Genomic DNA, 22,306 nt, shown 5'->3' with positions numbered 1-22,306 from the left:
CATTTTCACTGTGACGCTCACACCTATCTCCTCTCTTTCTGCTACCTTCAGCTGGTTCCCCGCAGCAGAGTCTGTCCTGAATGCTAGGGCTAGTTAGCATGGCCACCGATGACTGTGGCAGTAACTTGTTTCCCCACCATTAGCACATTGAGCAGCGTGTACACAAGAGTCACTGACAGCGCTAAAACCTCTTTTTGTCTCTGATTGGTTGTTTCTGACTGGGAGTGGTGCATTTCTGCAGATGGCAGTAGAACAACTGGGGAGGAGTGGAGGAGATTATCTGTCTCATATTTTACTGTCACGACATGGTGACAATTTGAACAAATATATATATATATATATATATATATATATATATATATATATATATATATAAACATTTGGCTTATAAAACATACATATGGCAGCTTTAAGCTCAGAAATAATAGAGTAACTAGAAAAGGCCCAATTAAAAATTCTGAATGATTAAGAATGACTAAAATTCACGTGATGTAGAAAACACATTATTAACACATTTCTGACATTGCCATCATTTCTGCATGAAGCACTGTGTTGTTGAGATTGATTATGTCTGTAAACTTCATGGAAAATCCCCATTCAGACTCTACTTTTAACAAGGTACTATGTGAAACTACAATAAGGTCAGAACTGGAGATTTTGAACATCAGTGTAAATATGACCCTGGTCTGACATTAAGCATGTCATTGTTTTAACAGTCTGATGAAGGCATTAATGTTCCGTGTCTTATGTCTCAAAAGGCCTTTGGATACATGGTTGTTTGTATGTAATGTGTGTTGATGGTCTTTGTCTGCTGCTGATTCAGTTGGTATTGGCAGGTCTGTGGGAAAGGATTAGAGTTTCACGCCTTTTCCTCCACACTGAAGCCCCATCAAAGACATTCCTTGCATAACAAATCAAGAGTTCTCTCTCTCTCTCTCTCTCTCTCTCTCCCTCTCTCCTCCTCTCTCTCTGTCTCTATCTCACTCTGCCTGTCTGTCTCTCTGTCTCACCCTCATCCACACACGTAGCACAAGTTAATAATTTCTCCAAACATCTGGTTTCTTTAAAACAGTTTTCATGCCCTCTCCTTAAATTTAAGCTAGTACCATGATATAATAAAATTTGTAAGAGGGAAAATGAATTTGTAGCACAATGTAAAATTTTTAAATGCTTATTTAAATAGTTATTAAATGAATTGGGCCTTAAAGTGTGCAGTTATTAATTTGACTTTCATGTTTGTATAGTTTTAGATGTGCTGAGTCCTGCTGTCCTTTTATGAGTTGATTTGAATAAATTATTTTCTTTAGTCCACCTGACCTTGTACAGCCTGCAGACTGGAAGGCTTGTAAGGGGAGAAAAGTATTTTTTTATGTTTTGTATTGTCTTTTATGACCACCTCCTGATTTGACTCAAGGCATAATGTGTAGATGACTGGCATTATGTCTAAAGCCACTTCCACATGGAAATGGCGACAACAAAGAGGCCTCTTTTGAAAAAAAACAAACATTTTAGTCTGACCTCTAACTTAATGTTTGAAAATTTAGTAGGTAACTTAGAAAAATATATTTTTTCTATATTTGTTAAAACTGTCACCATGTCGTGGCAGCATGGCATGAAACAGATAATCTATGAAAGATTAGCAGCAGCTTCATTCGGATCAGCTCTTCTCTTCGCAGTGGACGATGGTTGTTAACAGAGCAGGCAATTTCTGCTACGCTTCTTAGTGTTGAACTGGCGCATTACATACATCACATACAAATGAGAGCAACAGGAAGCAATAATTTCTCAACACCTGAAAGCCCAGACCCTCTGGATCACAGATGTCAAACTCCAGTCCTCAAGGGCCGGTGTCCTGCAACTTTTAGATGTGCCTCTGCTGCAACACACCTGAATAGAATAATTAGGTCATTAAGGCTCTGGAGAACTGATCTACACAAGGAGGTAATTAAGCCATTTCATTCCAGTGTTTTGTACCTGTAGCACATCTAAAAACTGCAGGACTGCAGCCCTCGAGGACTGGAGTTTGACACCCCTGCTGGATGAAACAAAGAGTGTCAGACAAGTTGTTGGTTTTTACCAGGTTACCTCAGAGGCGGTAACCAGTGGAACCGGTCATAGCTGAGAATCCTCTGTCTATATAAAAAATAATATATATATATTTTTAATATAGTCATTGTGTATAGTCATGTATTAAAATATACTCATATGATATTGCTTATATGCAACATGTTCATTCATATATGAGGAACATAAATGAGGCACAATATTTTTTTTCTTTATTTCATTTTATTTTTTGTTGTTTCCACACAAAGTAAGACATAAATGCTTGTCCACTGTCCACTTCTGGAGCATCTGGCAGTGTTTTTTTTTTTTTTTGTCCAAACATGATCTAACATTGTGCTGCGTTCAGGACAGACCCGACGTCTCTCCTGTAGTGTAGACCTCAGATCACTGAGCTCATGGATGAGGGAACTTGGGGTCTCCACCTCACCACAGTCCATCCTGACACCCCTCCTAGGTACCATCCTCCCAGAATGCCACCTCCTCTGCTGCCAGTACTCTCTGCCTTCAAAGTGTGTGACTCCATCTGTACTTAAGCAGGTGGAGCGGATAGACTGAGCACAGCGGACTGCTGTTCTTAAAGCTTTATGGACAAACTGTTGGCTTCAGCGTTTGTGCAGATCATCTTCTGGAGTTTAGTGGCGGGTGCCTGACCAAAAGCGCATTACTGCCACCAATTGGACTGGAGTGTGAAATGGAAGTTGACAGAAAAAATAAATTGTAGAAGATTTGTTTTTCAAAACATTATGTGACAATATATTTCATTTTTATTATAATTAATTACTAAATGTTTTTAATTGGGTAGATGTTTATTCACTCAATTCTACTTTGAGCTATCCTTTTTTAGTTTATACAGAATATTGATAATGTCTAAGTTAAATTTCTTGCTTAACTAACAAAACTTTTTTTAAAAAAGAACAAAACTTTTATACTCTATCAGAAGGTATCACATATTTTCAACTATTTTGCTCTTCAATTTAAACTCAAGAGTTAATCAGGGAATTGTGATAAATTATCTGTAGTTTCTTCATATTGTGGTATTAAATGCAGATTGCTACTCCAATATGACCGGACTCTGGGTCTTTAAAGCAATCAGTGCAGAGTAACATTTAGTTTGAATATTGTTCACAAAAATATTTTTTGTATGATGAACCATTCTGGAACATGTTTTTCTTTATTATGATTAATATTATTATTGATTAAGTTATGAAATGATAAACCTACAGCTGGGTGGAATGTCAAAGTAAGATCATGTTCAACAAAAGTCTATTGTATGTAATCCTGTATATTCTGCTTTTATAACATCAATTCAACCAAAACTAACACACCTGTAAGATATATTTTAATGGATAAGATAGATCATTGTTTGAATATTCTTTCTCCAATCATACTTCTTCATGGCATACTTGTATAACTAAACAATACCTGCAGACTTCTCAAAATGTGTTAAATTGTTTGGCCCATTGCACTGCAACACCAAAATGTATTTACATCTCCATTTGAAGGAATACATGGTGGAATACAGGCTTTTTGGAGCCTGTATTCCAGTATTTGTGATTAAATACTGAGAATGTTTAACCACAAAGTCCTGATTAGGAGGTCATTTCAGAAGAGTCATCGACATGTGCCTATGGTACTAAAATGACCAATATTTTACATGTGTAAATGATTGGAACTTTGTCAGATGATGACACAACTGATGTGCTTTATGTAAAGCGCAGTGTTTTCACGTCAGCAGAAACCCTTCTCTTGGAAATATGTACAGCGATGGCTCTGTCTGCATTCCATTACACAATCTTGGATGAGCTTGACAGTTTTATACTTAAACAAATCTCATTATTTCTCAAGGTAATAACACTGAGGGGTTTTGGTCGGGTCCTGGAACTGGTAAACAGACCTGGGTGGTGCACAGAAGGGAAAATGGGTGAGCTACGACAGAAACTACAGTCAGAAAGGCTGGTGATCAATACTTGGTTTGCATTTGCATTGGTCCCAGAAACTTCTTTTAAATATGAAAGCCTCACCTAGGGCCAAGAGGAGGGGAATGATAGGGCAACACGGACTCACACAGTGTTTGTCAATTCTTCACAGTTCCCTACAATTTCCCATTCTGACAAGAACTCTTGCTGATTGCCTTCAGTGTTTAAGCGCACGGCAGTGCTAGGTGTCAATAGCTGTCGAATATCCCACTTTTCATGCAGTGAAATCTGATTGGTTCTGTGAACAGTTCCACTGACATACTATTTGCTTTACATAGGCCTTCTGAAGACCTGGCCAGATTAGCTTGAAGCTCATAGATACTGAAATCTGATTGGACAACACATCAATGATTCACACAGACATGAACAGTGGCACAGCCAATAAAAGCGTCACAAAAAAAAGAGAAAAGATTATTCGAAATAAATTAAGAACATTTAACTGAACAAACATTATAATTTAGGTCGTAGATACAGTATATGTCTATATCTATTGTAGGCCCTGATGGAACACCATGGAAAATTGTTGGCTTTAAGTGACACATTTATGTGTCATTTCACTTTTCTGGTGGTCATTTTTTGGAGTTTTTGTTTCACTTTTTATTTTTCTTAATGAGTGTATATTTTGCCAACATTATACTTCATATAAAACTAATAGGTCCATATCACTTGAAATTAATTTCCGTGAATATAGACCAAACTCAAGTATTTGAAAATTATGAAGGTATAGTTATTTTTTACAGGAATAACTGGAGCTACAGTCCAGAGGATGCATTAAACTCTGCAACAATTCTTACCTACTGATGTATAGGACTACCTAATACTATACTGTAATAAGCATTAGTAAAATGTTTTTTTTATTAAATAGGTCACCAAACCAGGCTCCAGCCCAGGGACTCACATCCTCAGTGACATGCAGAGGGCAGTGGAGGAGCCCCTGCTCCTGTTATCCTTGATTTTTGAGGGGTTTTTTTCAATTTTCTTTTCTTTATCTGTGCATCAGGAGGTCAGTCTCTGCCCCTCAGCAATAGTACTTAGCTAAAAATATCAATGTAGCACCACAGCTCAACGCACCGGTACCACCTGCTTACTGTTCGCTCCCTCCTGCACCGTATCTTTGTATATCTTGCCCTGTGTATATGACTGTTTTTATATTACTGTTTTACATATGAATCAAATTACCATGTCAAATATGGAGTAATGAGATGAATCCAATAATTATGCGATATTAAAATTATGATCAATTGGAAGTGACTGGCAGACACTTTCTTTCTACAAGTGTGACTTAATATTGCAAGTCATTTAAGTTTGAAGAATATTAGACTTGGATTTTGATTGGAATTTTTTAAAATTATAGTTAAGAGACAGAATTGCATATAAATACATCAAAGTCAACAATGTTTGTATTTGACTGAACTGAGTTTGTTGGTATTGTTGTGAAATTGGAACTATTGCAAAAATGAACTGTATGTGCTGCATGAGCCTATTTTTCCTTCTAAAATCACCAAACATTACATTTTCTCTTGAAACTCATTCTTCCCATGATCAGTGCAGCTCCAAAAGAGGCCTGTTGAATTTTCTCTGATTTTATTAGCATGAAAACATGCTTTTTTTTTATAAATACTTGGTTCTGTCCATCCATATATGAACATACTGTTTATATCTGTCTAATCCTGTCCAGGGTTCAAGAGACAGGAAGAGGTGGAGTACTGCACAGCTCACTAGTCTATCACAGAGCCAACACAGACAGATAATCTGGCATTCACATCCATACTCAAGGTATGTTCAGGATCTCCACTTGACTTAACATGCATGTTTTGGACCTGGGGAGAAAACTGGAGACCCTGGAGGAAATGCACTGGGGAACTGTCAGTCCCAACCTGTCATGATGAAGACATGGAGGAAGGCTGTGACTCTGGATCTGGGGACCTTCGAGCTTATGCCTGAGAAGAAAAAAAGACAGCGAGGTCACCAGACTTCATCTAATTCATGTTTTTATTGTGTTGTCAGCACAAAGATGAATACACTGTGTGTCCCAATCGAGCAGACTCAACTGTGTAGAAGAATTTTGTGAAAACAACAAGAACAGTCTATGGCTTACAGAGCATGAATCTATTTACAAACTCAAATCAACGCACTGACATTTCAGCAATTGAAGCACAAAGCTTTTTTTCTCTTTATAAATATAAAAAGGGGGGAGGAAGAAAGGCCTCAATGGGCCTAAAGGGGATAAAGTCTCTTTTTACCGAGACAGCTTAACACTCAACAGAGTAATAGATATCCCATTTTCTGTTATGGCACCAGTATGAAAGCATGGCCTGGACTCGCTGGTTTCCATCATGGATGCTTCACCTTGAGCAGGTGGAACACAGCTGCTAGGCACTGACCCAACAGGCAAAATAGAATAAGAACTAAAACAAACAAAAAGACTAAAAGTCAGAGATAGATCTTGACTGTCGCATGAGGTATAATGGATCAAACACTTCTCTATATATCTAATTTTTCCTTGTTTTTGGAAATTGTTTGGAGAATCATATTATGTAATTATAAAAAAGGAGCACATATATTCTACACAAAACAACAAATGAGGATGTCAATAACAATTTTCTATGAGAAAATTCAAACCTAGAATGGCAGTATATTGACATTTATATGTATAAAACAAAAACAATCAAAACATAGCAGCAAACAACAAGAAACAAAGCATTGTTTTTATCCATTTAAATTTTTTTTCACCTTTTTCTTTTTGTTTTAACACGTAGCTGGGATTTCTGGTTCTATAGCAGCAGAATACAAGGAGTGTTGTTCTCCTACACTCTATCTGTAATGTACAATCAGAACCCTAGCAGACAGAGCTCCTACACAGTTCAACACACTCACATCCTTTGACATAAAAGCCTGTATCAACCTGATCCATCATGTGCAGGAACCTGGACTTTAACTCTACAGCCATAAGACACGCCCTTTATGCTACTTTCACTCCTTGGTACTGTTGCCAACTTTGCTCTCTGCCTTTTTGTCCCCAACAAACACTTTCCATGTCTTTCAGGTTTGTGCAAAATCATGTCAATAGTCTCACCACTCCCCTTTTTTTCCAGCTTCATCTGTTTCCTGGAATCCATGAGCAAAGTTTGAACTTAGTTGGAGTATTTGTGTTTGTGGGATGGGGTGCAGCTCTGGGGGTTCAGAGACGAATTGAAGATTTCATGGAGCCGTTTCTGCTCTGCAGGAAGATAAAAGCCCGTCTTTGAGATTTAACACCAGCAGGTTTTGCTAGGAGCTGCTTAAAGTTATAAAAATAAATTCTATTTGTACATTAAAATACAAAACATTATTTGAATGATAGAACTGCAATATATTTTTCCTCTTTTCCTCAGAATTTGTCCAGCTGGCTCCTGATGCTGACGTGTCAGACGAAGCAGTTCTGCTGCAGTGAAGGTTGGGAGGAGCATCAGGAACCGCTCTGCCACTCATCATCTCTTTGTCTCAGCAGGTGCAACTGTATGCAAATACCACTCTACATCATCTTCTCCTAAACATTCCAGCTCACCACCCCATCCCACTAGTCCTTTTTTATATTTTTCACAAACTTTATCAATGTGAGTCTTTTTTTTGTTTGTTTTTTTAACTTGCGCCAGCATTACTGACCAAAAGTGCTTTTTCTATAGAAAAACAACCATTGGAATGGTCTGGGTGGATGTGGACTCTTCTGCTTACACATGCACTGGTTTGATGTTGTCACATTACAGCAGACTAGAATGAGCAGAACGAAGGCTGTGAAGGACGAACAAGGCTTTCCATTTGTCCACATCAGTAGCTGCTAGCTTCAAAGATCAGAATACAGAGCGTCACTCGTTATGCTGGCTCTACCAAACCAAACAGGATGGAACAGAAGAGGTATAAGACTAATGATGTTTAAAAAGGAAATTAATAAAGTGACTAAACATATGCAAGAGGGGATAAATGAGACAAACATGAGAAGTTGGGCAGATGGAATAAAGTCGTTCTATATAAGACAAAGGGAATGGAAAGAAAAAAATAAACAAAACAGCTTTAATAAAGGCCAGAGACCAGGAGAAGACCTGAAACTGAAGACTGTTTGTGGTCATTAAAATATTCCTAGTGTATTAAAAGAAAAACAAAAGCTATCTACTAGACTGTCCGCTTCTGAGGCTCCAGCTCCAGCCCTGTAAGACGCCCAGCATCATCCTTTTCTCAGGTACATTTCTGTAGGTGGGGGTCACTGGCAAGAAATGGGACATGGGGTGTGCTGCATGGCAGCAGGCCACTCTGTCTCGTCATAGCAGCCATAGCACATAATGGAATTATAAGCGTTGTTGGCGGCCAACCAGGAAGCAGGAAAAGATGGGCACGCAGAAATGGGAGCGAGCCTTCCATCAGTTCCCTCTGTCTCCTCCATCAACAGGTTCATCGTGCGACATGCGGTCTTCCTCAGATGTTGACGTCTCTCACGTCTGTGGGCGTGCAGGACAGGTCGGCGTCCTCGTCCATGCGTTTGGTTTCTGCTGCGCCACCGTGTTGCTGAGCCTGCCGCAGACTGGACTCCAATAGCGACTCTATCTGCTCCTGACACGACCGCAGACAGTCCTGAAGACAGGGGAGTGGAGAAACATCAGGACTGTTACACAGACAACACATGGGAGCACATGAATGAACTGGTGCTGACAGAGGACTGATCTCATACCGGGTCACTGCGAATGACCTGTGACAGGAAGTTGGTGAGGTTTGGTGAGGAGAGGGAGGCGTCTTGGCTTTTCAGGTAGAGACCTTGAACAGCAGCCACCACACTTCCTGCTGCCACCATTGATGGAGGACTAGCAATAAAGTTGACATCTAGTGAAACAAGAAAATCATTTTATCCCACACACATAGCATCAGTCACGGTAAAGTCTATGCCGATCCCTGATATATTAGGACATTATTGAGGTGGCTGACCTGTTGCGCAGAGCGCCACGAAGGTCTGAGCGTGTTTCCTGAGGATCTGCTTTGTGGAGGGGTGAATCTTCAACTTGGACAGGAAGTGCTCAATGAAGTCATGAGGAGTGACTGAAGCCAGATCCCACTTGAGCTTGCTGAGAACCAGCAGCTCCATTTGCTGTGGACAGACACAGGAGCACATACTCAGGGACAAACATCTCCTCATCCCCTCATCTGCCTCCAACAATGTCTCCATGTGAGCACTCAAGTTAACTTCAGGGCCTGCAGGACAGGTCGGCTCAGTTTAACCTTAGCAATTTCATTTATATTGCATCACAATAAATCAGATCATATTTAGTTATATCATTTATCTATACTGTGCTCTGAAAACCCTGCGCCTTAATTTATTGCGATAATAGTTTTATATCACATGGACACAGCGGGCTACAGCTGGACCAAACGTCGTTTCTATTCAAAGCATCATAAGTTTTTCTTCTGTCTGCATTTCAGCCATGTGACCACTGGGTGTCGCTGTAAATCCTATTTAAGGCATGTTCTGTGTCCATTCATGAAATGAGAGAGGTTACGGTCACCATGGGAAAGTACCAGGCAGCCGATTCAGACAAAGCACCACGTTTATCACCTTTATTTTAACCAGACTCCTGGTCTTTGTCTTTTCATTTCTATGGAGGCCTGTGGGGCTGACAGAGCAGATAACCCTCCGTCCTCTGTGCATGCTGATAATATGCTGTTAAGTGTTATGAAACAGCCATGTCTGCAGAAGGTAATTACCAGCAGCTCCCCGGGTAGGACCGAGTTGTCCGTGTAGATGCAGAGCTTCTCTGCAGTGAGGGGGACAGTCTCCTTCATCTTGGATGCTAGAAACATGCAGGTTGCTCCTAGCAGCTGCAGTCTTGTTTTCCTGGTGGCCTCCACTGATAAAAATCTGTCCAAATAGTTCATCGCCAGCGGAAAAACCTCCTCCTCGCACTTCTGCTCTTCGCAGACCTGGAGGTGAGAAAAGCGCGTTAGAAGCTGCTGCTGCTGCACAAACATTTTCTCCCATTTTATCAGCTATAAACTGGTTGAACTCAAAATGAGCTCCAGCGACAATTACTTCGACTGACAAAAGATAGAAACATAACAAAATTAACCTCACGTGGCTTTGGTATTAAATAAATCAAACTGGGATCAGAATTTATAAAGCAAACTCAAATGTGGTTTAAACACGAAATAATATAAACTACAAAGTCAACGAAGTCTTTATAGAAGCTTTTTATCTCCAGTGAAAATAATCTGGATTTAGTTCGTAGTCAGTTCTGACCGAGACACAAAGGTGGCGTAGATGCAAGTTTCACTCTAATTTCAACTTCGTCATCTTTTCAAAAAATAATTATAAATATTTAAAAATTACTAAGCCGGCTAAAAATGGCATCTAAATGATCCTTATCGAATTTCTGATCGGATTGGGAGAAAAGATTCTGGAATGCGACATTAATGGAATTTTAAAAAAATATATTTCTCCGACGAAGCCTTTTCACGTGCTGCGGGGGATACTTCCCGACATCGCTCCGATGCGAGACTTTAAAAATTAATAAAAAATATATAGCGGCGAAGAACTTTATCCAAAAGTTGATGTAAATGTCTGATAACATCTAAGCAATCAAACCCGACTTTTAACGCTGCGAATTTACTTCGAGATCTGTTAAAAAACGCATTTTTCCCTGAGCGACCTTCACAGAAAGAGCCGAGTTGAGAAGAAGGAAGACAAAGTTTAGCAGTTAATAGCAGCAGAATGGCGACATGCACACACTAAACAAAGGTCTCATGGAGGACGTGGATTTCTTGTTGATTTTATCGCTTCACTGTCACTCCTGTTTGCATTCTAGATTTTTAATGGTATTAAAATCTTCCTTAAAGGACAACAACAAAGATGGCGCGTAATAGGCTTCTGGCACGGGCCAAACTGCATACGTGTACATTGCTGTTATTTTGGAGGAAATAAAAGCAGCTGTGTAGATTTTATAGACTCAATAATAATAATCAACCATATACCAGGCTATATTGATGGGAATTTGGATTTGAAGACAATCTCGCGAAGAAGCAGCCAGCACTCAGTTCAAGCTACTGCTTTGAATGGCATTGTGTGCATTATCCTTCTATAACCTTAACATTAATTAGAATGTTCCTTTATAGGTTTTTATTTTAAGATTTACAAATAAATCTAACAAACAAAATTCCTGTCGTTTAGGTTAAAGCAAATACGCTGAAAACTAACCTCCAACATCCAAGTGGCTAGTATTTTCCTCATTTTGGGTATAATCTCTTTCTGAACACACTTGAAGTAGTTGGGGGACGGTAAGTAGTTCTCCTCTGCCTTCAGCATAGTCTGTAGGACTCGGTCATTAAGTAGGTTCTCGTCCTGGTGGGCTCTCCTGATAGAGTCCACCTCGCAGCACAGCAGCTGCTCCTCCATAATAAACCTCGGTCGAGAACGTAGTGGCAGGACTGTCCTGGTGAAATGTCCCCGGTTAGCTTACAGCAGGAAGAGACCGGAGCAGGCACGAGGAGACAGGCGGCTAAATTAAATCCCTTTGTTCTGTTCGTTGCTGCGTGCTGCTGTTCCTTCGGTGTGCGCGAGCCTTCTGAGGAACAGACCACTTCGCTCCGCGAGACAAAAACCCCTTCTCCGCGCGCCCAGACCTGCTTGTGCTCGAGCACGGCCGCACACACTAACTGCACTCCGGGAGGAGGAGGTGATACACGCGATGACGTCAGCTGTTGTTGAAGGGGGAGGGGGGGGATCAAAGAAATGTGCGCGAGGAAGGATTGTGTTATATACATATAGATGTAGGCCTATATACAGACGGAAAGAGAGAGAGAGAGGAAGGGAGGGAGGGGAAGACCTCCCTTTTGAAACCCCCCCTCCGCCTGCATGTAGCTTCTGGGGAGGAGGTGAGAGGTCCGGGACGGAGTCTGAGGAGCGTCTGTTGGCCGACCTGTCAGGTTAAAGTCGGTAGGGGGCGATAACATCCCTCCTCATCATGCTTCTTCCTGTGTCTTCCTGAGGCTGAATGAAAGCAGCAGCTTTGTGAGCAAACATGAGGTGAGCACATGGGGGAATAGTGAAACACTGCTTTATTCATTCATCCTATTTACTCCAGATATCAGTCCTGCGACAAAGGAGACTGGATGAAATATTCCTTTACTAAGGAAACAAGTAAGGGCACCCCAACCACAGTGCAACTGGTTATAAACTCAGTAAATGAGGATCTCCTCGTCCTTTAGTTGCTCAAGTAATTTAACAACAATACACCTGAATTAATAAACATCTTTGCCTACAGATCTGGACATGGTTACTGTATCCACTGAGCAATTTGGAAGAGGGGAGGGCGGGAATTTCACATTACACTAATCTATCTACAAATTAGTTAAGAGAACTTTAAAACATTTCTGAGAGCAAAGCATGAAATAACAGCCTTTCTTGCACACTCACACAGACACATGCACAGACACATACAGGAGGAGACTGGAGCTGGACCAATAGGAAGAATTGCTGTTACTAGGCAGACTATTACTGGTGCTGTAACTTTTTATGTGGGGAAAAGTTCATTGTACTGCAAAAGTTGAAAGTATCATTGACAACCCCATCAAAGTCCTTTGACACAGATTTTCAAATAAACTATTTTAATAAGACAACATTATGTTGCTGTATTCAACCACAAAACCTGTGAAACTCAATAAAAGACACCTCACTCGATGTAGAGCGGTGGATTCTCACATTTACAAGTTAATACACATTACACCAGTTTAGACCTACAACACTGTGCACATTGATCTGTGGAACTTCAGTTTTAAATGTGTCAATTGAGAATGTTTTATTGTACTTTCAATATGAATGAGAGCTTTTCACATTCCAGGAATTCCTCTTTTGGCTGTGGGGTTTACTACCGTATTGCCTGAAGAGTCTCAGCCTGACTTTCTTTCAGAACATAGTTTGACTTTGTTGTTGTTGTGGGGGTTAGGACAACCAACATTGTTCTGCAATGCAAATAGAAACACACCTTGTAAAGACACATGTGGTAGGCATTTAAATTACCTGACAGCCATCTCTTCCTAAACTTTATTTTTACATTTGGTTTCAAATAAAACTCCCATGAACTGTAGACATTGATTATTGAGTTTCCAGTACTGTTAAATACTGTACAACAAAATGTTCCACTTTATTAACATTTTGTATTACATTCTGAATATATATTAGAAAAAAAAGTATGTATTTCATAAAACTAAAAATGTGGGCCTTGATTGTATCTTGATGCCATTTCACAATTCAATAATTCACAATTGTTAAACACCCAAACATTTTTATATTATGTGCTATTAGTGAAATTAATCACTCAGTTATTTTAATTGAACTTTTTACATTCCTTCATGTAATGTTATATAAAAAAATAAATAAATCTGCTACGTGAACACACATGAAAGCTCAAACCAACTCTGATTCTGATCCTGGTGGTTTCTATCAGCAGAAAGGCCCTCTGAGTTGCCCTCATGCACAGAAACATTGAGTCTTTCTGTGGGAAACAAAGGGAGCTGGAGCATGTGACTTTTGGAGTGAGCCTCTTCTAGCACCTTTATGGTAACAGCAGAGAAAAATTTAAAGGGACAGTGGAAGCTCATTAAATACCAGCAGACAGATTCAAAACTGGGATCACATGCACTCATAAGCAGAATCTGAGCAGCAGTTTACTCCTCAGAGTAAAATAACAATGTATACATTGTTATTTTATGTTTATTTAACAGCAGGGACATAAGGTGATCCTGTACTGGTTTGCCCTCACTTGTACTGTTTATTTAAAATTAACTTCAGCTACTTTTTGAATTTGTGATTGATTAATAAAACTATTTGAAGCAGTACTGCTTTTACATTTTTTAATAAATTTTAAACATCAAGTTAAATAAAGTATACTTTGATAGCACATCACGTGTAAACTAAGTGTGATAACAAATTGAAGAAAGAACAAATAAGTTTAATAAAAGAAAAGAGTACAACGTATTGTTAAAGAACATAAACATTAAGGGTGTATTCAGACCAACCCAGGATTAGATTCCTGAATCAGATTCTAATTTCTGAATCAGACTTTCTAGTCATCTGAAAGTCTAACACTCTGACTTTCAGATGACTAGAAAGTCTAAGTTTTTGGGGAGGTCTGAATGCAAATTTGAATTGCAAAACGGATCTAAAAACCTCGATCTTGGTCAGGTTGAAGTGGACCCTAAAACAGTAGAAAACCTTTCTGAATGCAACCTGACTAGAGACCGTTTCAAAAGCAGGAAGTTAGCAACAGTGCAGGACATTCTGGTCAATATATTACTCTCTGCTCTGCGGATTAACTAAGATGTTGTGTCGGTTGTCATATCAACAGGTTTGGGTGCCAACACTAAGCAAGGAAAAGCAGAATATAAATGGTCTGAAGTTGTTTTACAACTTTTTATCAGCTTATTGTCCCATTGCCGTGGCGCTCTGCAGCTGCTGCAATTTTTAAACCTTTAATAAATGACAAAAACTGAAGTTTGTTTGAACATATAAACATCAAATAGGATGGAGGAATTTGTTTAGTCCTCTCTTGCATCTTGATAGAAACCAAAATGTTTATAGATTTATATCAAGGGAGAATACTTACAAACATCAGCAATTTTCTCAGCTTTAATTTAAGCCATGTTTGTAGAAATTGGGTAAGAAATAAAGGCGCTGTGATCATTTTTGTGATTAACAGGTTTTTCAGTTAGTTTTAGTCGTTTGACACAGCGCAGTGTGAATGTGAACTAGAGTTCTGAAAATTTAACAAATGTTGCAATTTTAGTCCCCAATCGAACCGAGTCTACCAGACTATCCCGTATGAATACACCATAAGACTACTATTGTTTTGACCTATACATATAAACACTTTCACTTTAGCTGAAATCTTTCATAAGAAGATTTGTGTTTGATTTTCTGTCTAAAGTACAAATAAAAACAACTCACTTCAGAGAAGTTGGAGAAACTTCCCTATGCAGGAGCATGTTAGGGAGATGCACCATAAACTCAATTAGATTTTACCCTCTGTGCAGCAGGGAGGCATTTATTTCATGATCAGTCTTGATGATAATTAGTGAGTAAGTTTACACATGTAAAAACAAAGTCCACTGTCTCTTGATTCAGTTCAGTTCAGTTTATTTAGAGCAGTATTATATAATTCTTGTTCCAGTGTTTTACCTGCAAAAACCTGATAAAAATAATCTGTTTTATATGGTCTACAGATTCTTACATTTAACCTTGACTGTACAATTGAGTGTATCAATCAGATGTTCTCCAGCAGGTATGACAACTTTTACATAAACAGGAGCTTTGAGCAGTTTGTTGTGAGACTGAATTATCCTCTGGCTTCATGCATGTTTCTACAATATAATATGTATTATCACATTAAATAAACATATTCATCATGTTATACCAAAAAACATGTTACGTTCATACATAACTTTATTCTCCAAATCTGAAGAGTGTATTGTAATAACGAGTACAAACATGACAAGTATGTTGTTTGAACTTTTAACAGTATAAAGTGATGTTGTTGTATTTTTCTTTTGCGTGGGCAGTGGCTCTACGCTTCTATACATTTCAAAGGTTTTTATGATTACACATTGTTCCAAAAGAAACCAGAACAATCCAAGTTTGATCTGTCAACTTTGGCAAGCTGAAGGGTACAATAATACAGGAACAGGACTTTTATGGTTTTATGCATACTGAGAGCAGTAGGCAGAAAGGTGGCTCCACACGGGAAAGTTATGTCTAACGATTTCAAAGGAAATTTCACGGCTAGATTTGTTGCACAGGTGGCATCCTATCACAGCCCTACACTGGAATTCACTGAGCTCCTGAGAGCAAGCCATTCTTTCACAAATGTTTGTAAAAACAGTCTGTATGCTTAGCAGACTGTTTCTATACACCTGCGGTCATGGACGTGATTGGAACACCTGATTCCAATAATTTGGCAATATAGACTACAGTCTCTCTGACAGGATGAGGTCTTATGTTTTATGCCTATCTGTCCAACTTCTCCTGTTACAACTAACCCACTTAGCCTCTACCTTATCTGTACATGGATTGTTTTTTATTCCTGACCAGATCACATCTCCAATTCCATTTGCTTTAGAGTTGTTCCCGTTTTCAAAAACTTTCCTCCATTCTGGAATAAGTCGAATAAGAGGACAATACGAGTCTAAACAGCTTTTCAAAGAACCAAACTTTGCTTTTGAGTTTGTATTTAGTGCAGTTTAATGTAAGAACAACATTTTCAGTTGTGCATTAGAAAGAAGCTCGTTATGGAGTCATTACAGCGGGCACTTACAAAAAAAAAAGAAAATGAAATGTGTGTGTGTCTCAATTGTGTTTAAAGATGTAGCACCATCCAGGTGCTATGTTTAAACTCCTCTTCTTGATTTTCCTTTCAGCAAAAGGTTAATGCTTTTGTTCTTGTCCATGAATAACACAGCATACACACATCAAGAAACAGAGGGGGAAGACACTCTACATCTACATATTCATGTACTGTACATTTCAGCCTGTTGCATGCATACATGCCTTACTAATTCAACAAAGCAATCACAATGAGAAAAAAACTATTGGCTGTGTCAAAAAAGAAAAGAAAACAAAACACTGTGCAATAATAATTCAATACAAAACAACAACACAAAAAACCTAATTATTCTGACGACTGAATAAATCATTCATTTAGTATTTGGGTGTTTCAGAAGACTGTCATTTTAAAAGTTGTGCTAAACAATAAAAAAACCCAACCTAAACCGTTTTAAATGTTTCACGTCTGAGTTTGCAGAAAGTTATTAAGGGCTTTTGCTTTTACTGGTTGTTCATTTAACTCTTTTATTCTCCAAACACAAATTATTCAGTAATTGAGTCCGCTGAAGATAAAATACTCAATACTCATAACCGCTTGACGTAAACCAGTTAAAACTTTGTACATTTCAGCAAAAACTGTCTTAGAAAATGCTAAAACGTCTGACTGTTACCCAGATAAGCTGGTTGAGTCACTTCCAAAGCTTTTGTTTTGCTTAAGATAAGATTAAAAAGCTAAAACTTTTTTCTAACTATTGAATATGTTTTACAATATGGCCCTTGTTCTGTCTCCTGAGTATTCGGGCAGAAGCAAGAGGTAGATGTCAACACATCACAGAAGACAGTGATGTGGTTACTCTGAACGCTCTGGTCCACAGATGATATTATGGGAGTAATTTAGAATGTCAGATGTTTCATAGTAAACATCTTATCTGCCATTGTAACTTGATAAAAATAACTCCTAGCTGGATAATAGGAACACCTGATCAGATTACTGCTACTTCCAAAATACAGTGTCTATAAAAAGTATTTACCCCTTGAATGCTCTAGCGTTTTTATTGATTTTACAAATCAGTTATGATCAATATAATTTGGCTTTCTGACAAAAAAATCCTTTAACATTAAAATGAGAACTGATTTCAACAAAATAATTGAATTAAAATATTACAGAGAAAAACAATAAGTGGGTACATAAACATTCACCACCTTTAAAATAACTGAGTTCATTCATCAGAGGTCCAATCAGTTGCTGCTAGTCATCACAGAGTGGCTGCAGATCAGCTGTCTGCAGTAAGTGTCTTCAGTAATTGTAATAGAAAACCATCTGGTTCTGGAAGGTCCAGTTACTAGTTAATCAGGATTTCTGGCTACCATTACAGCATGAAGGCTAAAGAAAATCCAATCAATCAGAGAAAATGTTATTGAAAAGTATCAGTCATGGGATGGATACAAAAACATCTTTCAAAGGGCCAGTATGATGTATTTTAAGATAAGATAAGATAAGATAAGATAAATCTTTATTGTCATTGTCACAAGGACAACGAAATTTAAAAGGTGCCATCAGTCAGTGCATATTCTTAAAAACAAAAAATAACTGTCTCACAATTCACATACAATGTAAGAATTAACAAATAACTGGTAAAAAAAAAAACAACCAAAAAAAAAACACAACTAATAAATAAGAACAGCCACATTCTCACATACATCATTTATGATGATTAATGGTTGTTTTTGATTGCATTTAGTTTTGTTATTGCTATCGGGTAAAAACTGTCTCTGAGACGGTTGGTTCTTGTTCTGATTGCTCTGTATCTTCTGCCTGAAGGCAGCAGTGTGAACAGAGAATGTCCAGGGTGAGAAGTGTCCTTTGTGATGTGTTGTGCTTTTCTTAGACAGCGGTCGCTGTGCAGGTCCTCTAGTGAGGGGAGAGGGCAGCCAATGATTTTTTGGGCTGTATTCACAACCCTTTGGAGAGCTTTCCTTTGAGCCGTAGTGCTGCTGTTATACCATATGCAGATACAGTAGGTCAGTATGCTCTCTATGGAGCACTTGTAGAAGGACACCAGCAGCTTCTCCTTGACGTTGTTCTTCCTGAGAACCCTCAGGAAGTACAGTCTTTGCTGGGCCTTTTTTATCAGCTCCAAGGTGTTCATGTTCCATGTGAGGCCCTGCTCAATGTGGACCCCCAGAAAACGGAAATCAGCTACCCTCTCCACACATTTTCCCCCAATGGTTAGTGGTGTAATGTCCGTTTTATTCCTCCTGTAAATTTTCTAGGCATACAGAGGGATTTTATAGCACAACCAAGTAACTATGTTACCTTCAGTTGTTATAAAAATTCTGCATTTTTTGACTTTGCAATTTAATACCTTGAATTTAGGCCTCTGTCACTTCTCCTCCTGCTGCTTTTTCTTTACATAACTCTGCCTTCAGGTAGTGATTACAACATGCTTCTCTATTAACCCTTTAACAACGTTTTTACCAGCATTCACTGAAAGTAAAGGCTGATATTCGACAGCTATTGACACCTAGCACTGCCGTGCGCTTAAACACTGAAGGCAATCAGCAAGAGTTCTTGTCAGAATGGGAAATTGTAGGGAACTGTGAAGAATTGACAAACACTGTGTGAGTCCGTGTTGCCCTATCATTCCCCTCCTCTTGGCCCTAGGTGAGGCTTTCATATTTAAAAGAAGTTTCTGGGACCAATGCAAATGCAAACCAAGTATTGATCTCCAGCCTTTCTGACTGTAGTTTCTGTCGTAGCTCACCCATTTTCCCTTCTGTGCACCACCCAGGTCTGTTTACCAGTTCCAGGACCCGACCAAAACCCCTCAGTGTTATTACCTTGAGAAATAATGAGATTTGTTTAAGTATAAAACAGGCATTAATGCCGAATATCTTCAAATGTTCCAAGTCATACAAATGGAACAAATACAGAGTGACATTCATCATCCAGTGCTTGGCCACACTTAGCTCACCTTAGGCATATAACCAAGTTTCCATCTCTAAGTAAAATTTTTAGGTTAAATTTGATGATACATTGTCAACATTGCATGTCTGTCAAGCTCATCCAAGATTGTGTAATGGAATGCAGACAGAGCCATCGCTGTACATATTTCCAAGAGAAGGGTTTCTGCTGACGTGAAAACACTGCGCTTTACATAAAGCACATCAGTTGTGTCATCATCTGACAAAGTTCCAATCATTTACACATGTAAAATATTGGTCACCATAGGCACATGTTCATGGCATATTAAGTTGTTGACTCTTCTGAAATGACCTCCTAATCTGGACTTTGTGATTAAACATTCTCAGTTTTCATTGAAACACTCAAGCGAGTGTTGCAATTGTAACGTGTTGGAATACAGGCTCAAAAAAGCCTGTATTCCCCCATGTACTCCTTCAAATGGAGATGTAAATACATGTTGGTGTTGCAGTTCAACATTCAGTGCAAACATTCATTACCAACATGTAATGAACATGTACCAACATGTGTGAAAAAAGTACTATTATACGCAGTTACTTTTCAGTATCGTATTGATATTACAGCAGTGTCCCGGCGGAAAACAACAGATGACACCACGGCGCTACAACAAGGCCAAACTCACAGTAGGAAAGCTTTTTATTTACAAAGTAGCAAATCTCCACATGAACACAAGCGTCATATTTGTTTCTTAGGGAAAGCTTTTTCATAATGCCAAAACATGTAGGATGAGATTTCTTATTGTATTTTTATTACATCTGATGTTATAAACTCTTAAAAATACTCTTATCTTCTTTTATTTTTTCAGACATGCAAAATGGCTCAGCCTTAACAGCCAGGCCTCAAACCTCGCTGCCGAGGCGATCTTCCAGAGTCCACCAGGACGAAGTGAAATTCAGTGAGTTATGACTTCACGATTAGTGATGAGCACTCAGATATTTTTGTAAGTAAATCTTATCTCCCGGTTATTATTTTATTTCTTTTGTTATAACGCAGTACAGCAAGGCAGAGTGTGATAAGCAGAGGAGATATACAACATGGCGGACATGATCTTCAATATGAGGACACAGGGACGGTATGCAAGAAGCTGGTATGCATTATGTTCATTCCCTGCATTGATTCCCGCTCGCTCAATGGCTGGTTGTCTTATGCACTGAGTTATATTTTACTATTTATTGCACCAAATTTCAGCTGGGTGATTATATATTTTGCATAATGTTCTCAATTCCACCTACCAGTTGATGACAACTTGGTTATTGTCAACATTGCCGCATAACCAACAGTGGTTATGCGGTCTGTTGTGAGCAGTGGTAGTAAATTTATTTTCCAGTTTGTCCATAAAGCTACCTTTTACGCTAAGAACAGCAGTCCGCTGTGCTCAGTCTATCCGCTCCACCTGCTTAAGTACAGATGGAGTCACGCACTTTGCTGCTGTTTGCTCTGAACCGGCCGGTAGGCGGTAGCTCAAGAAGGAAAAGGGTGTCATACTCTTTGCATCGCACATTTTTTAATCATTCATTTTAATAATGCCAATTGGAAAAAATAAAAACCTGGACATCAATCAATTAAATCGCACCAAGTGCTTTTAATTTTTTTTTTGTCTGAGTGTTTTCTATTTTTTTTTTCCATTAAAGTTCTTTTATGTTCTGTCAGAATGTATTAAAAGGATGTTTTTTTTAAGAGTTTTTAATGTTTTGTGTGTGCATTCTAAGCTGGAAGTTGCCACAAAATTTCACTGTAGTTTCATGAAGACAACAAAGATGCCTGTAGCTCATAAAGATTGTCTGTTCTGTGTTAACAGTTGATGCAGACTGTGGTGAGGTGGAGACCCCAAGTTCCCTCATCCAGGAGCTCAGTGACCTGAGGTCTACACTACAGGAGAGACGTCGGGTCTGTCCTGAACGCAGCACAATGTTGGATCATATTTGGACAAAAAAAAAACAGTGCCAGATGCTCCAGAAGTGGACAGTGGACAAGCATTTATGTCTTACTTTGTGTGGAAACAACAAAAAAATAAAATGAAATAAAGAAAAAAAATCTGTGCCTCATTTATGTTCCCCATATATGAACATGTTGCATTTAAGCAATATCATATGAATATATTTTAATACAGCCCTCACTGTATTAAAGAAAGGGAATAATATATATGTATTTTTTATAGAGATTTTAATACAGCATTAAAAATATTGACTGGGGCAGGGTTTATTTATAAAGACGTGTGCTGTCCATCAACCAACCAATCACATGTCTGTGATTAATTGTGATGTAATTTGTTTTCATCCAATGACTGAGAATCCACGTTGGTCTGCTGAAGCGCCTTTGCATATGCTAATTGCTGTTGGCTAGTCTCAAGGAGCTGAGTGGAGAACTCACAGGGTAGGACTGATCTGTGAGGCGGAAGTTCAAAAGTCAGGAAACTGCAGCTCTGAGGAGGTGTGTCTCGAAGGCTTGGTTTACCCAGGCATTTTGCATAGCTGAGTGGTTACCATGGAGATCAAAGGATTTCTCAAACATGCATGAAAGAATCAAGTCAACACTCCAGGTATGTTTTTGTTGAGGGAATAACATCATAAAAAAAGTCCAAAACGAGTCAATTTCACATAATACTGCTCCTTTAATGAGAGCCAGGGGTCGACAACAGCTGACTATGGAAAAATTGGTAAAAGCTCATTTGTAAACACTCCACAACCAATGTTTTCAGCAAAGTGTTTTTTTACCAGTAACAAATAAGATAATCCACACAATACAGTTTTAAAGGACTAATTTTGCAGGTTAGTGAGAAGAGAGAAAATAAAAAACAGCAACTGCACATCTGCTGAACTTAACATAAGAGCTACTGCTCAGTCCAACGATCCTTTAAGGTAGTAAACAGCATAACGGAGGAGCATTGTTGGGATGACCTGATGAGTGTCAGAAAGAACAGGAGTTTCTTAAAGAGACAAAGGCCAATTTCAA

At 38.7% G+C, this 22,306-nt stretch overlaps 1 protein-coding gene and 1 long non-coding RNA gene across 2 annotated transcripts; one reads left to right on the top strand and one right to left on the bottom strand.

Moving 5' to 3' along the window:
* Nucleotides 1-6,014: 6,014 nt before the first annotated feature.
* ccnd1 (cyclin D1) lies at nucleotides 6,015-11,451 on the bottom strand. The gene is made up of 5 exons (XM_028014909.1): nucleotides 11,254-11,451; nucleotides 9,768-9,983; nucleotides 8,994-9,153; nucleotides 8,743-8,891; nucleotides 6,015-8,645 (listed from the first exon to the last, which is right to left on the bottom strand). The coding sequence occupies exons 1-5, from the start codon at nucleotides 11,449-11,451 to the stop codon at nucleotides 8,490-8,492; spliced, it is 879 nt and encodes a 292-aa protein (XP_027870710.1). The 3' UTR covers nucleotides 6,015-8,489.
* Nucleotides 11,452-20,107: 8,656 nt separating this feature from the next.
* LOC114143148 (uncharacterized) lies at nucleotides 20,108-21,302 on the top strand. Its single transcript, XR_003595176.1, has 3 exons — nucleotides 20,108-20,249; nucleotides 20,348-20,441; nucleotides 21,162-21,302. It is a non-coding gene; the product is annotated as an uncharacterized LOC114143148 (long non-coding RNA).
* The last annotated feature ends 1,004 nt before the right edge of the window (nucleotides 21,303-22,306 follow it).

The sequence above is a fragment of the Xiphophorus couchianus genome, chromosome 4 (assembly GCF_001444195.1).
Source record: "Xiphophorus couchianus chromosome 4, X_couchianus-1.0, whole genome shotgun sequence".
NCBI lineage: Eukaryota > Metazoa > Chordata > Actinopteri > Cyprinodontiformes > Poeciliidae > Xiphophorus > Xiphophorus couchianus.
Note: the sequence above shows the minus strand (reverse complement) of the source record. Positions and strands in the feature narration are given on the sequence as shown.